The following is a 17741-nucleotide window of genomic DNA, read 5'->3' as shown; positions in this document are numbered from 1 at the left end:
ATGATTTTTAAAGATTCACAGACAGTAGAAGGTATAGCAACCTTTACTCTCATTTTAGAATGACTAAACAAGAGGTTAGTCAAATCTGACTTTGAACCTGAATTTGAATTTAGATAGATAGAATATTATCAGTTCTGATAAGAAAATTTATTTTGACTCATTATGACATGGGAGGTCATAATGGACTAGTACATTTGATGTTGGCAGTTAAAAATCAATCTTGCCAGCTATGCTCAGCTTCACACATTGAATGGTTTTCTATGACCTTCAATTTGATTTTCATCCCTTTTCTTTCATACTGCTCTAGATATTTGAAAAGAAATTCTGAGGTAATTAGGCAGCTTAAATAAATAAAAGTTGTCTTTCTTATGAAAAAAAATCCAGTGTGGAACTCCTTTATATAAGTTCTAATAGTAATATTGAAGGGTGCATTAAATATATAGTGCATTAAAGTCTGCAAAATGCTTTATATATATACATCGATCCTCACAAGAGGTAAGTGTTAATATTTTTCCAATTTACAGATTCAGAAATTCTTTAGACTGAAAAGTTAAGTGATTTGCCTGTGAGGTAAAGCATATATATGTCTTTTCCTCAATGACAGAAAACCAAAAAATAAAGCTATACATGCAAGCTCAACCAGAGGAAAAACAAATGTATGCTCCTCAGAAATATTAAAAAAAAAAACTTACAGCAAATCAAAGTAGTTTTTATTTCCTTTTTATTACTAATCTCGATCATGAGATCATACGTGTCTCAGTCACAATTGCAGTTATATTTGGTGAAGGAAAACTCCATGGAAACCCAAGGAAAGGATGATGTCACTTTAGTCTGTATTTCTTAGGGCTGTTCAACATACTAGGAGAAATATTTTAGGACAATTTTTAAAGGAAAATGTCTCACCTTGATTGTAACAAAGGCTAACATCATAACTAAGAATCACCTCTTTGTTTTGGCCAGGATAATAGGATGAAGACTTAGGGAACATTCTCTAACAAAAAGAACTGATAATTTTCTTCAAGGACACATTGTAGTCTATCACAAAGGAGTAAGTGTTCTCCACAAAGTAACAAAAGCCAGAAAAAAAAATCTTAAAAGTAACTCACATCCTTGATGTAGTTCATTTCTTCTTTCAGCTGATTAGTGGACCAACCATATACCACCATTTCTTTCTGTTGGTTTTGGTCAGATCTCCGAACCACACCATAAACCACACCTTGGGGGAGTCTCTTGGTATATTCTCCATTAACTAAATCAGAATTCTATAAAAAGGAAAAGGGCAAATGGTAAAATAAAACAAAAAACTATGTACATTTGTAATAGTAAAACTACAAAAAGTAAATAATAAAAACACAGTAAAATAGCAAACAGTGGGAAAACATTCATTCATATTCATAATATCAAAATATCCTGATATTTTCCCTTAAAAACAAAACAAAGCAACATCTCAATCCAAATCACATATACTTCTTGTTGTTTGGTCATTTCAGCTATATTGAGCTCCATGAATCCATTTGGGATTTTCTTGACAAAGTTATTGGAGTGGTTTGGCGTTTCCTTCTCTAGCTATTTTAAGATGAGGAAACTAAGGCAAATAGGGTTAAGTGACTTGCTCAGAATCACACAGCTCATAAGTATCTGGAGTCAATTTTGAACTCAGGAGGATGAATCTCCCTGATTCCAGGTCCATTGCTCTTTGCACTATGGCACTACCTAGCTGCCCTCATATATACCATTTTCACTCAAACCAACTCTCTCCCAAGGCACTCAAATGAGGTTACAAAGTCAAATAAGAGCAAATCAGATTTAGTGCCATCAATTCCAATCTCCTCATTTTAGAAATGAAGAAACTCAGGCAGACAAATTAATGTTACTTGACCTGTATCACAAAACTACTAAAAATCTAAGGTAGGATTTGAACCCAAATCCTCCCGATTTTAAATCTGATGCCCTATCTCCTACAAGGGGTCCTCAAACTACAGCCCGCCAGCCAGATGCAGCAGCTGAGGATGTTTATCCCCCTCACCCAGGGCTATGAAGTTTCTTAAACAAAGTTTTTGTTTTTACTATAGTCCAGTCCTCCAACAGTCTGAGGGACAGTGAACTAGCCCCCTATTTAAAAAGTTTGAGGACCCCGTAAGATTATACTGTCACTTCTTTGATTTTTCTGCATGAAAATGTCAAGGTATCTTATTTCAATTTTATAGTCGTATAAACCTTACCATCCCAATAAATCTCCTACTTATGATAGCTACTTAGGATCCTGTCAACTAGCTATCCTCCTAACCCCATCTGAATGACCATATTGCTTAAAGGATTGGATTTGCTTTGTACAATCTTGGAGATCCACTGAATACGAAATATCCTACCCTAATGCCCAATATCCTACCACATTCTATAACATATAAAAGAAGGATAAGACAGCAGCAAAATCAGATTTTGAACTAGTAGAAACTTAAAATATCAAGCTTCTAATCCACCCCACCCTACCCTCATTTCACAAATGTGAAAGCTGAGATCCAGAGGAAGGATATGATTTGCTTAAATAGAATGTGATTTGCTTAAATAGGGCCACAGAATTCCTTATCTTCAAGGAATTTCTCATCAATTGAAATATAATAAGACAGACAAAGTTGAAATAATCAGTAAACTCTTCCCCAAGAAAAGTTCTGAGAAGGCACCATTTTTGCAGGGAATATAAGAGGTGTATGTATATACATAATGTCTCCATGCAATATCAGAGTTTTTTAATGTATTATTTCGTTTTACTGAACTGGCTATGAGGAATGACTCTAGGAAGGGGAGGGATATATTGGGAGATATAGGTGATATACAAAAGACATAACAAGTCAAGTTTTTAAGGCAGGATTTGAATACAGATCTTCTTGATTTCAAATCCAATGCCGTATATACTAATTCATATTAAAATACTATTGGTGGTTTATCCTTTATGGGATTAAAGATCTGAGAGTAGAAAAAGCTTTCAAAAACCACAGAAGGCAACAAAATTGTCTATATAATATTTTCCCCATGTGGGCCCCATTAACATAAATTTTTATATTAAATTCTATAATTATGATTTTTACATATCTTGAAATCAGGTTCTTCCTATTATAAATTTTAGTTTAAATAATTTAAATTAATTTTTCAAAATTACAAACTTTTTTTAAAAGAATTTTCTATTTTTTTCTCCTCCACCCTTATTAGAAATATACAAAAACATGAATATAAGGCACAGCTGAAGTCAGGAGGACCTGAGTTCAAACCTGATCTCAGACACTTAACATTTCCTGGCTGTGTGACTCTGGGCAAGTCACTAACCTCAGTTGCCTCAGCAAAAAAAAAAAAAAAAAAAAAAAAAAAAAAGAATATAAGGCGTAAGTATCGAGAGAGGCTTCTGGTGGCATGTTCCAAGGAATTCGTTGTTGGTCCTGTGAAATTTGTATTTTATTAATTGGAGGCATATATAAAATTCTTATCAAATTTGCTAATGTCAAGAGAAGTAGAGGGATAGTTACTACATTGGCTAATAGGGTCCGAAAAGATTTCAATAGGTTAGAATGATAGGTTGAATCTAATAAAAGAAAATCTAACATGGAGAAATGTGTTGTTTTATAATTTGAATTTTTTAATTCATCATTACAAATACAGGATAGGATAAATGTGAATGGATGACAATTTATATGAAAAATATCTAGGAGTTTTAGTGGACTATAACTTCACTCTGAATCAACATGGCAGAAAGAAAGAAAAAAAAAAAAACATTAATACTGTCAGAAATGTCCAGAACTAAAGGTATTATCATCCAGTTTTCCAGGGCCCTGGCCAGATCTTGCTTGAAGAACATATATAATATTTTAGGAAGGAAACAGACAGATTAAAGGATATTCAGAGAAAGTGACAAGGATGGAACTAGAAATTGTCATATGATGACCATTTGAATAACATGGAGAAGATTTTGGGGACAGAATATCTGAAGAATAGACCCATAAAGAAGAGTTAGACCTATTCTGGACAAAGGCCCCTGCAGGCAAAATTAGTGGCAATAGAGACAGAAGTACCTTGAAGACATTTTGGTTCCATGTAAGAGGGGAAACAATCCTTTCTTTTTTTCCCCTCCCACTCATTTATTTATTTATTTAATGCTTTCCCCCAGTTATAGCCAAAACAATTTTTTTACATTTGTTTTTTTTTTTAAATTTTTGCGTTCTAGTTTTTCTGCCCTTATGCCCAGTAACAATTAAGAAACCATATGTGAAATTAGGCAAAACATTTCCATAAAAGTCAAGTTGTGAAAGAAAACAGATCTTCTAACTCTAATGAAAATAAAAACCCTCAAGAAAAATTAAGAGAAATAAAGAGAGATCAAAAAAGAAATTGAGAATGTTTCAATCTGTATTTGGACTCAATCAGTTCTTTCTTTGGGTATGAATAGGATTTTTCATCCTAAATCCTTCAGAGTAGTTGTGGATGATTGTACTACTGAGAATAACAGTCATTTATAGCTGGTCATCCTAGAACATTGCTGTTACTTTGTATATGGTCTTTCCAACAATCCTTTCTATTAAAAGAGGTACAGGCTATCTTAAGAAGCAGTCATTTTCATACTACCAAAAATCCTCAAACTGAAGTTGAATGGTCACTTGTCAGCGATTTTAGAGGGAATTTATATTCAAATCTCTCTTGAATTAAGTGGCCTGAGTTTTGTTCCAAGTCTTTGTAGATTTCCAAGTCCATATTACTTTAGAATGACATCTGCCAGAGATTTCCTTCCCCACATTTTTAAAAACCTGATTGCCCAGTGTATTTAAATTAGTAGCCTTACTGCCACTGTGGTCATACTCCCAAACATATTAGTCATTATAAAGCACAGGTCCCAACATTTATGGATTTCTGATCATATGGTTCTTTATTGAAAAAAAATTGTGTATCCTTGGAATAAGGGTTTTACACAAGTAGTTTGTATTTCCATGAAGCCCACCTTTTTTTAATCCTAGAAATCTATTACTTTATTTTTAAAATATTTTATTTTTGCCTAATGTTTTTTACATCACATTTATTTCCTGATATACTTCCTTCCCCAAATCTGAATTCCCCAATGAAATTGTCCCCTATAACAAAGTACAATTCAACAAAACCCAACCCACTAAAATCATCTGATAATATAGAATTCTCCTTTATAGTCCCTCCTACCTCTCTCCCAAGAGTAGGAAGGTAAGTTTCTGCATCTGTTCTTTAATGCCAATACAAATCATTGTAATTAATCTGAATTTATTTGCCTCTGAGCAAAAACAGATGCCTAGGACATGCCTCCAAATACGTCCATGGATACCTGCACCTCAATATTCTTGTTCTTGTATATTTTAATAGGACAAAAGGAAATCAATAATTCTTTTTTATTGTAATATGGAAAAATCAGCTTTTATTATTTCAATTTAAGATGAGGTATTTGAAGAGTTAACACAGTATCTATTACATAATAGGTTCTTAATAAATGCTTATTATCTTCCCCCATGTTAGTATCCATTTATATTTTTATAGTTGTTTATGTTGTTTTGTGGTGCTGTTTTCTTCACTTTGCATTGATTCATGTAAGTTTATCAGTTTTGTCTGAATTTCTGAGTTTTCATTTATGATACAAATGTATCCCATGATATCATGTATATCATAAATTGTTTATTTGTTAATCAAATGGAACCAACTTTGTTTCAAATTCTGTACAATTACAAAAAATGCTTCTATAAGTATTTTGATATGTAAATAATCTTTCTTTGTTTTTTATCTCCTTGGAACATATGCCTAGTGAGACCACTGGGTTAAAAGGTTTAGTGATTTTTCTTGCATAATTCTAAGTTGTTGTCCAGAATAAAAGAAACAAAATTCAATTACTCCAAAAGAGTTTTAGAATGTTTATCTCCTCTAGCTCTTTCATCATTAACTTGTTCCAACTTTTATGCTTGTTACTAAATGTTTCTTAAATTGAACTGAATTTTCACATCTTTGCACTTTTCAAAACCTGCTTTAATTTGCCTTTCTCTTATGAGTGATTTGGTGCATTTTTAAATCTGGTTGTTGGCAGTTTTCAAAATAAGAAATGCAAAACGTTCACATCCTTTGACCTATATGGAATCTAGTGATTAAGAAATGGACATTCCCAAATGAAAACACATAATTAGGAAGAGGAAAAAAAAAAACTAAAATGGAACTCCCAGTGAAATTTCACATTGCAGGAAATGAAAAGCAGCTCTTTCAATCATATACCCCACCTAGTTCCTGAAAAACAAGCTTGATCGCATAATCTCTGACCAACCAACTTAAATTCTGTAAAGACATTTTATGTTGTTGATTTGCATATATTTACAGTAAGACCAGCAGAGAAAAGCTTATCCACAGCAAGTAGAAACTATTTTATTTTTTGCTTCAGTAAAACTACCCCCACGTATGAGAAATTAAAATGCAAAAACAAACCAGTCATATACCTAAATCAGAGGTTCTTAACCTCAAGTTTATAAACTTAATAAAATGTTTATAACTATTACAATATAACTGATTTCCTTTGGAGTCTCATGTATTTCATTTTAAGCATTTAAAAACATTATTCTCAGAAGGAGTCCATAGGTTTCACCAGACTTCCAAAGGGATCACAAAAAATGTCAAGAACCACTCATTATTCTATGATTCCAGAGGACTAATTATGAAAAATATTACACACCTCCTGACAGAGGAATAATATACTAATATGCAGAATGGCATGCAGTTTTGGACATGGACATAGCCTATTAAACACACATGGACCATATTTGCTTGACCCTACCTATTTATTATTATGAGGATTTTAATTTTTTCCAGGAGTGGGAAGGAAGAAAAAAATCAATATTCTATAATTGAAAAAATAAAATTTAATTAAAGTGAAAAGAATCCTTTCTCTAGATAGACAAATTAGAGACAAGTGTAGAGGAGACAAATTAGAGATAAGTTTAGAGAAGGAAGGGACCTTGGAGATAAACTAATCCAAATTCTCATGTTTCAAATGTGGACTACTCAGACTAGGGAAATTAGGTGATTTTCCCAAACCTACAGTGATTTCAGAAAGGACAAAAGTGTCACAGGAAAGGATTTTATTTTGGGGGGGAGCAGTTTGTAGATCTGTAATAGGAAAAAGAGAGAAAATTCTATAGATACAGAGGTAGCGAAGAATAGGACTCATCAGCTGAGTATTTGGCCAAGTATTTCAAGATAACAGATTAGTAAAAGCAATTGTTTCTCAACATTCTTATGAACTGGAATATCATTCTCCCCCCAATTCTGCCTTTCAGAATCTTATCTTCTTTCAAGGGTCAGACCCAGCACTTAGATCTCCTTTGTGAAATCTTCACTGATCTCTTCAAATAACCTTCCAAATATTTTGTATAATGAGGTCAACATTTCCCTGATACAACTTCATTCCTACCTCCTACAACATGGGAGGCTTTCCCTAAAAGAAGGTGCCCTTGAGATCTGATGGGCGCCAGTTTCCTTTCCTGATCCTCCTTCCCAGAAAACATGAGATCCAAGATAAAGCTACTCTCCTGGGATCTGATGGTCCTGGTTTCTCTGACACAGCTTCCCAATCATCTAAAGGTATAAAAATCCCAGAAATTTAGAAACTAGGCCCTTGGGACATGATGGATTTCTGAATCTCATTTGAATTACTTTACTCTGCCCTGTGGATCAGACTTGGTTTTTATAAGGAAAAGGCAGTAGGAAAAGAAAAGGTATCCAGTGAAGTTAAGTACCAATACATCCCTATTACATATCCTTTTTCAGTTTAGCAAATTAGATCAATGACTTACAAGTGACTTTTGTCCCAACATCAAATCTAAACTAAGAAAGTGCTTCCCTTAGAGCTATGCCTCCAAGACTTCACGTTTCCTTTTATACATACATTTTATTCCCCCAGCAGAATGTAAGATTCTCTGGAAACAATGGGTTTTTCTCTTTCTAGCCCCAGAATATAGTACAGTGCCTTAAAAATGTAAGTTGAACTGTCTGTGTCCAAGGCCCTGAGGACTAAGACACAGAAGGCTAATTCACCACAATCAGTGAATATGTGGGTGATAAAAACCAGCACAAAATATTATTAGTTTGCAAGATAAAAATCACATTTATAACCTTGCCTCACAATATTCCTGTGAGTTAGATCATGTATTATCCTCATTTTATAGCCAAGACAACTGAGGCTCAGAATAATTATTCTACAGCCATATAACTACCAATTGCAGCACTTCTATTCCATTCCTAGTCTTCTGGCAACTGAGTGGCAGAGTGGGTAGAGCCCTGAAACTTCAATTCAAATTCAGCCTTAGACACCAGCAGCATGACCCTGGCACGTCACTTACCTACTACCTGCCTCGGTTTTTTCACCTGTTAAAGAAGCATCTAACTACCTAATTGTTATGAGGATTAATAGAAATAAAATTTGTAAAGCATTTTGTAAATCTAAAAGTTTTATATTTAATGTTGTTGTTGTTGTTGTGATCCTCCTAGTCCAATGTTTTTTCAACCATACTACAATGACTCTTTATTCTACATAGTAGCAAAGGGCCAAAATTTTAACATATCCATGAAGTATCTAATAAAACTAAGATAAATACTCTGAAAATGAGAATTATAATAAATATATGTAACTAAATGATGTGATTTTCAACAGCAAACAAGGCTGATGAAAGGAGGATGTAATTGAATTCCATTAACCTTAGACAAATTGCTCAAATCAACACCAGCTTTGTACAGTAAAACTCTAAAGAAGTTACCAAATAAGGTTATCCCATGCCATATATCCAAATTTTAAGTTCTACCAATAGGCCCATAATTCTCAATTTCCTGACTAACACATTTTCCCTTTAAGAAGTGTTTAGGTGCACTCCTTTAAAATGTTTCACAAAAGAAATTAGGAGATATAGAAAAGCTGCCCAAAATTGAACTCTAAATTCCCAATTTCATATTTTCTAGAACCTTTATTAAAGAGGCATAAATTCATGAGGCCCAAATTATACCCTAGTGCTCACTCTAGCAACCCTGTAGTTGTTTACCAATACATCTCATGGATGTAAAACACATGATACAGGGAATTTAAAGTTCAATTTTGGATGTAAAACACCCTTAATATATGAAGTATTAAACAAAAGCTTTAATATATTGACTTGTTTGCTACATGTATACAGATAAGTCTAGATGACTGATTCAGGAAAGTTCAGTCAGAAATCTTGTCCAAGAGCAACCTTCATGATATTTTTGTTTGTCAATGTTCCATCCTGGCATCCCTTGAGCTGTGAGGTTACTTGGCCAAATTTCTAATGAACTATATTAATGTAGATAGTGACTATTTGTATGAAGGAGTAATATGTGGGAAATATTTTGGAGCTTCCAATCTAAGCTATAGAATAGAATATAGAATATATCATGAACATATATTTGTAAAGTCAGCTATGGGGTGAATCAGAATTTTTTCTCCCTTCCTCCTTTATTTCCCTCCCTTACCCATTAAGCAGCAACATAAGATAGTACCTAAAAAAGCAACTTGAAGACAAAGAACATGAGTTCAAATACCAGTTTTTCTACTTACTAATTGTGTGGGTATGTAATTAAAATATTTGAACTTCTGGGTCTTAGTTTCCTCATCTGTTAAAAAATGATAGGGTTGAAGTAGATGACTTCTTTTTCAGTTTCTGGGTTCTGTTGAGCCTATGAAACCTCAACCAATTATATTACTTTCAAATATCTCAAATTATATATATATAATTTTAAAATATCTTAAAATGAAGATTTGGAAGTAGAATTTACACCCTGCCTCTTCACCAATCACTGCTCTAGAATTCCTAGCAAGAAAAGCAAACTGGTAAAACATCTTCAAGATGCATCAGAGATGAAATTTTCCCCAAGTGTGAGGGGGGGTTATATCTAGGCAGTAATTTCTGTGATGTCTTTCACAAACTAATTCAGTCTGGAGACCTGAAATAATATTCAGACTTCCTAGAGACTCTATCTTCAACACCCAATGTTTTTAGCTCATTTGGCTTCTCCTGGCAAAAACAAAACAAAACAAAAAATAAAAAATCCTTTCATAAATCTTGTTAGAATATGTAAGCTTTATGAACAGGCTGTCTCACTTTTCATGGGTATGAATGCTGGCTTACCACCAAATTAGCCATTTGGAGAGCATCTGCTACTGGAAAGAGGATAGAAGGTTTTGATTTGGCCTGCTTTATCCACAAGACCATGATAAAATCCCTGCACTAACTCATCATCTCCTTCCTCCACTATCTTATTTGGATGCTACCCATATCACAAAGGCAACTTGAAGTTTTTAATGGCTATGCCAACAGAAAACATAATCAAACAGATTTTACCAAGTTGAAAAGTTCAGTTTATAGACTCAAAAATCATTTTCCATCTTCTAATTATAGATGGCTCCAGCTAAATACAGTGAAGTATGTGAGCAGAAAGTTAGCCACTTTCATTGGAAAGAGCTTAATTCTCTTCCTATAGCAACTGAAAGTCAGCATGATATAATGGAGAGAACATTGAACTTGAATTAAGGAAGACCTGGTTTATTTTCTACCTTAGACACCTATCAATTACAGATACCATAAACAAATCTATGACTTTAATCTCTGTGCCTCAGTTTCCTCATCCATAAAAAATAAGAGGCTTGGATTCTGGAAAGTTATTTGGTATTATGCAAAAATAATGACTAAATTCTCCATATTCTTTCTTCTAGATATTGCACTGAGAAGCATATATGTAAAGGCCAATGATAAAAAGAAAGAGTCTCATACACCAAAATGTCTGTGGCAGCACTTTGTATAGTAGCAAAGTATTGGGAATAAGATAGAAATCCATCAGTCAGGGAAAGCTAAACACATCAATATAATGGAATATTACTGTGGTGTGAAAAATGAATATGATAAATAAAGAAAAGCATAAGAAGAGTTACATTAACTGATATAAAATGAAGAAAGCAGAATCAAGAAAACAACATACATAATAACATCATAAATAAAGGAAATAATTTTTAAATCAAAATTAAATGCTATGAAATTATAATGACCAAGTTTGGTCTTAAAGAAAAGATATTAGAAGAAACTTCCTTCTGTTCCTTTGCAGAGGTATGGGCCAGTGAGCGTGAACAATGGCAAGTGACATCAGACTTGCTTGATATACTGGTTTGTTTTGCTGAAATGGTTCATTTTATTTTTCCTTTTTTTTTAATCCTTTATGGTAAAACATGACTCCATGGTAAAGTAAAGGATGAGGGAAATGTAGGTGATATAAACACAAACTATATCAATAAAATTATTGTAAAATGCTTAAAAGAAGAGATACTGAGCTTAATAGCCTCTTTTTTTCCCAATTTTCCAGTTTGAAATCATGCTCCTATAAACTAACCTGGGAAGAAAATGCAATCTAAATAAATGGAAAAAGTATACCTACCAACAAACTTGTGGTTCTCTTTTGAAGGGCTGAAGTGGAAGTATTATTTCTTTTTTCATAAAAATCATTCTAGGACAATATAAGTCCCTTGTGGGTAGGAATGGATTCCATTTTTTATGTTTGAAACCACAGTCCCTGCCAAAGTACTTGGAATATATAATCAGTCCTAATAAAACGTTTGTTGAATTGAATTGGGTGGAACTAAGCTAAACTGAATTGAGAGCAGTATAGATTAAACTAGGGGCTGGACACTTTAGGCTCTAGTCTAAATACTGTTATAACAGGGTGATCTTAAAGAAATCAGTTGACATCTCTGGATCTTATAAAATTAGGTTGAAATAGGGGACTACTAAGGTCTTTTCCAGCACTATTATTTTAAGACTATAATAAATATGAATTGACAGAGGGACACTACAGTAACTCACTGCAGGGAAACATAGAAAAGAATGGTGGGTTGCCAACCCCACTTCTGCTCAGTCCCCACCCTAGTGACTATGTTTCTTACTTGAGAATTGCTTTGCACTGAATATTACAGTACAAGACTATGTGTAACATGCACAAAGCACTGAAATTTCAAGAATGTGCTCTGACCTGTTGTCAGTATTAGCAAATAACTAGTTTCAGGCCATTATTCACACTTGACAATGTTTTGTCTCCTTTGCCTATGATGAATGTCACAGGAAGGGGAGTATTTCATAGCTCCCAAAGCAGGTTGTGTAAGGACTAAGCATAAAAAGGCACCTCTCATATCTTAGAAAAGTAAACAAGGCAGCCTTGGTGTATTGGCAAGAGCCCATGATGTGGATTTAAAGGATTATGTGCTCATAGCAAGGGACCTTGCTATGTTCAGTTCAGTCACTGAGTCATGTTCAACTATTGGTGACCCAGTGGGGAGTTTTCTTGCCAGACAGTGGATACTTTGCCATTTCCTTCTCCAGCTAATTCAATATGATGAAGTCAACTGAGACAAATAGGGACAAGTAACTTGCCCAGGGTTACATAGCTAGTAAGTGTCTGAGATCAGATTTGAACACATCTTCCTGAATCTAAGACCAGCACTCCACATTGAGGCATTGAGAGACCTTAGAAGTCTCCTAATCCACTGCAGTTATTTTAAAGATGAGGAAAATAGAGACTGAAAAAAGTTAAGGCCTTCCCCAAGATCAGATAAGTATTCACTGGAAGGCCTTTGAACCAACGTCCTTTAACTCCATGTGCAATATTATTCCCTCCATACCATGCTGCCTCCTAAATCTCTGCTTTGCTAATTGTTATTTGTGTGACCTGGAAAACTGCTTAATCTTTCCAGGCTTCAGTTCCTTTATCTGTAAAATAAGGCATTACGACCTCATGATCTGTATGATACCCTCCAACTCTAAGTCTTGGAATCTGACTTTGGTCCTGGATAAAATCCATGTAATTTCTGGCTATCCATGAAATATACATTCCCAAGTCATTCAATATGTGCCTGATTAGTAAAAAGCCCAGAAGAAAATAACTGTAGCAGGGCAGAGACCTTATACTTATTTTCAGTGGCCTAATTATATAAAAATAAAGATAATTCCTTCCTCCACAATGTCTCCCCTTCAACACATGCATGCATGCGCACACACACACACACACACACACACACGTTTATTTTTTTAAATAACTTTTTATTGCCAGAACCCATGCCAGGGTAATTTTTTACAACATTATCCCTTACACTCACTTCTGTTCCGATTTTTCCCTCCCTCCATCCCCTCCCCCAGATGGCAAGCAGTCCTATACATGTTAAAGAGGTTACAGTATATCTTAGATACAATATATGACACACATACATTTAAAAAAAGAAGTTATTTTGAAAGCCTTCAGAAAGAGGTAGTAAAATCTCATGAACAATACTATTAGCTTTGGCCTTAAAAATATGGGGAAAGAAGAAAAAAGAAAGTAAGACTTAGATTAAGAGCAAAGAATTGTTTTTAAAAACATAGAGTAATATTAAATAATGAAGAATTTTTTTAAAAAATTAGTACTGAATAAAGAACTTAAAAACTCATAGTTGATTTGACTACCAAAATTTAAACATCCAATTGCATTTCCCCCAAGATGGTAGAAGGTAGGAGTCTGGATCCAGGTGATCTTGATTTTTTTTAACTTTTGAATAAAGAGATTATGATAGACTCTCCTCTATGAACCAAATGGTTTTCTTTACCCTTCTCTGCCCCCTTTCCAAAGTAGTTATTATTCAAATTTTCCCTTCTCTGAAATGATCCACCAGGCAGCTCTCAGGAAGCATTCTAGGAGTTAGAGACATGAATGAATAAAATAAAATGTATTTTTGTTCATTACTTGCTACATTCAAACAGGAAGGTATTCATAAGAACATATATTTTTAGAACTATTTGAGGGTGGACCCTCTTTTACAGAACAAGGCAAGGATCCTTTAGGCATTGTACATGACACCATGTATCCTTGTGAGACAAAGGATAAGCATTCTCCCAAAAGTAGACTCTATTTCCCTTCAATTCTAGTCAGTGAATAAAAATTTATTAAGGACCTATAATTTGCCAGGCACTGTGTTAAGCAACTTTGTAGTGCTTTATATGTAGAAAACATTTAATTTTTTTCAAAAATTTATTCATTCACAGGAAATACATTTAGAAGTTACAGAGTTATTGCATCTCTTTCCTTGCATTTATTTTATCAACTCATTCTACTGGATCAGTTTCCTCAGCTACAATTTGGAAACCAGATTATGACAGATGCAACTGTTTACTTGGCAACAGCCTATTATGTTAAATAAACAAAGTATTTCAGGAGGATAGAAAGCTCTGATTCATCCATTTATTGTTAAAAAGAAATATAAAAGATCATCGGTCATGATTTCCTCCTTCTAGGCTTTTTACTACTGAATGAAAGTGCCACCCCTTCCATGCTCTCTCTTTTTGAGTTTCCAAATACAATCATCATCCCCTAAACACACACACACACACACACACACACACACACACACATTTTCAAACCTGGCTCCACAAACAAAACATAGTATTTTTAAATGGCCAATTAGAGTCATAACTGGGGACAATTTAGAAAATATTCTTTAAGCAAGGTAAAATAATACTCATCAAACACTGACTGAGCACCTTAGATACCAAACAAAGCATGGACGAGATCATATGAGCTGGAAGATCTTAGGGCATTTGTCTGAGATTATAGAACATGACTCCCAATCCATTGCATTATCTATTAGCCACCCAACTGAAGAGATACTTATCCCAAGCTGAGCAAGCTACAATTACTTTTGTTTATGAGTAGCTCACTATCAATGTATTGTGACTTACTCACTGTGGATAATAAATTGCTAACTTGCTCACCTTGCCTCTATAGCAGATGCCACATAGGTAGAGGGAGGAGACAAGAGAAAGGGAGACGACAAAACAAGCTAGGAAGTCTTGAGTATATACGTGAGGAAAGAGGAGGGGAGGGTGGAGAAGGAAAAATCATCATGATGCACACAGCAGAAAACTATATCAATAGGGCTCATAGCCTATAAAAATGAAAATCAATAAAGACTTGCAAGTAGTGATCAAACTAGCTACATGTCTCCTCACTAATAATACAAATTATTAGTAGTGGTCTCCTTTAAAAGACTCCCAGGACTAAGTAAATCAGGGACATCCTTTTCTACTATGTTTATATTTTCCCCTCTCCCATCTGTTCATGTAAGTGAACTCCTTTGGAACCTGCCCTTTCTAATCTAGGGACTCATGCTTCTCTGTTGACTAAGAAGCTAATGATCTCAGAGAAGAGCCTAATTTACTTGGATGTCAATAAATAATTGGAGGAAATTATTTGGGCAGCCACAGGTGCTATTGCCAATAAGTTTTACTGCAGGGTAGGTTGTTTTGCCTTTTATCTCCAAGAGGAGATCTAATACACCAATTTCTGCTACTCTTGCCCTTTTATATGATCTTATATGTTATCAGTGCAGCACCCTGGAAAGAAATGAGTATCCTCTCATTTAGTGCCCTATTGCACTCAGCCTGGATTCATGTTTGATCCTGCCAATCTTAGTCCTTCCTTGCTCAGTCAGGAGGCTACAAATTTACATAGGTCAGGGTGGCTCTGTTGGGCTTGATTTTGATGCTAGTCAAGCCAATGGTGATCTTTCATACAGCAGTAGCATTTGTGAGAAGAAAACCAAGGGAAGTTTCTCTAGGAACACTTCAGGAAAATTGCCTCCAAGTTTAGGACACTGAGAATTTTTCCTAGGTGGTTACTGCAATGCAGAAATAACACCTATTAAAACTGCCACACCCCCTGATTAGCTTCTAGGAGAGTCTAACCAGGACTCTGCATTGCCTCTGTGATGGTTCCTTGTATTGGTGAGATTGTAAAATTTTATAGATGTTTTTGGAAATCAATATAGCAATCTTCAGTAAGTTACAAAACTGCTCATATGAAGCAAAAAGGAAGGTTAGGAGCACCTGTTTGTACAAAATATACTCATAGTTATTCTATTTTAACAGAATGAAAGAAAAAGAAAAAAAGGAAGAAAAAAGAAAGAGAAACTATTTGCCTCAAAAATTTGGAAAATAACTAAATAAATTAAGATATATTATAGAAAAGGACTTTTCCTTTAATACAAAAAGTCACTAGTGAGGAAATTTCCATATCACGGCAGGTTAGTACCTTCTGAAATTTACAATATTATAGAGCTACTTAGAATACTGAGATGTTAAATAACTTGAATGTCACACAATCAGTGGGCAAGGTGAGATGAACTCAGTCTTTCTGACTCCAAGGCCAGTTTTCTATACACTAATGTCACTTTTATATTGAAGGTATATCAGTGTAATGAAATAACAAGTACAAAGAAACATGGAAAGATATGTGAAGAGAGATCATAGAATGAAAAAAATATGTATAATTACTACAACTATATTGTAATTGTAATCAACATCAATGAAACTTTAGGTGAAATCAGGAGATAAGAAGCAAATTGATATTTTTATATTGTTAAAATGTACATGATGACATCAACAATTTTATGAAAGATTCTATTCTTTATTTTGCTTGCTTGCTTATTTTTCATGGATATTAAATTTATAAAGTTACTGTCCTTTTTTGGTGTGCCATGTCATCCAGAATGATAGAAAAAGAAACACCAGCATTTTGGGCAAATTATTTTATAAAAATTATGAAACTAGATTAATAGTTAACAACATACGACAGAGCACTGGTTTCAGGGATTAAAACCCTTAAGTTCAAATAGAGACAATCTAAGTTCTAATTTACTAGCTATAGCTATCCTTGATAAATCACTTAGTCTTTTCATGCCTTGGTTTCTCCATCTGTAAAATGCCTTTAAATAATAATTGCCACAGGAGTTACCCATAATTGCTAAGGTTATAAGAAAAGTATGCTGTAAACCTTCCTATATTCATTTATATTATCTTATTTGACCCTGAAAATAACATCTGGCAGCAAACAATGCAAGTAACATCCCTATTTTTTAGGTGAATAAAGGAGCTAAGCTCAAAATCATTGTAACTTATCCAAAGCCATACCCAGGCTTATACTACTACTAAGAAACAAAGTTAAGACCTCAGTCCCTGGGACTTGGGTCAAGTTCTCTCTATACTATGTATCCCTAAGTCACTATGGAATTGTGAGTTAGATCCTTATCTTCTAAAGGCAACCTAATCTGGAGGTCATCATTGTAGTTATCTGATGATCTGGGAATAATATATACTTTCTGTACTTTTCTAGAGCAACGGTGTCCTCAGATATTGACTAGGCATTTGACATCATGGGACTCTGGCCAACCTGTTTTTCAAAGGCCTATTCCCCTGTTCCTGCCTTTTCTTTCCTTCTCTAAGCCTATAGCTTATCACAAACCTTTTCATTTGCCTTACACAGAACCCCAGATATTGTACTATTGTGACGTTAATGAAAATTCCTTCCAACAAGAGAGAGATTTGAGGTGGGCAGAGAAATTAGAATCTAGTCTACTGTGTATGTGCAAAGAAAGGCTTGGCAATGTTGCAGTCCTACAAACAATGCTCCATTTTGATTCTCCTGAGCTACACCTCTCAGTTGGAAGGGATCCTTTCCTCAGAGTACCTGCTGCTAGAAAGTCAGTGTCCCCAAGCTTCAGAGGTAACATAGTTCAGTAGTGTTCATGAAGAAAGAGGAGAAGGGGGTGGAGAGAGAGAAAAGGGAGGCAGCCCTGGCCAGGGAGGAAAGGTGTTTTCTGGGAAGATGGGAAATGAGAGCATGGAGGG

General features: G+C 34.5%; 1 protein-coding gene across 4 annotated transcripts in view; it reads right to left on the bottom strand.

The window, feature by feature from the left end:
• Positions 1 to 17741, bottom strand: part of MYZAP (myocardial zonula adherens protein) — a 102454-nt gene that overhangs the window by 62226 nt on the left and 22487 nt on the right. For all 4 annotated transcript variants that reach the window (XM_012543843.3, XM_031955272.1, XM_012543839.2 and 1 more), the window contains one exon: positions 1107 to 1262. In XM_012543843.3, coding sequence (XP_012399297.1) covers positions 1107 to 1166 — 60 coding nt within the window. In that variant the 5' untranslated portion in view covers positions 1167 to 1262. The remainder of the gene's footprint in view (positions 1 to 1106; positions 1263 to 17741) is intronic.

The sequence above is a fragment of the Sarcophilus harrisii genome, chromosome 2 (genome assembly GCF_902635505.1).
Source record: "Sarcophilus harrisii chromosome 2, mSarHar1.11, whole genome shotgun sequence".
NCBI classification, from domain to species: domain Eukaryota; kingdom Metazoa; phylum Chordata; class Mammalia; order Dasyuromorphia; family Dasyuridae; genus Sarcophilus; species Sarcophilus harrisii.
This window is presented reverse-complemented; position numbering and strand designations above follow the sequence as displayed.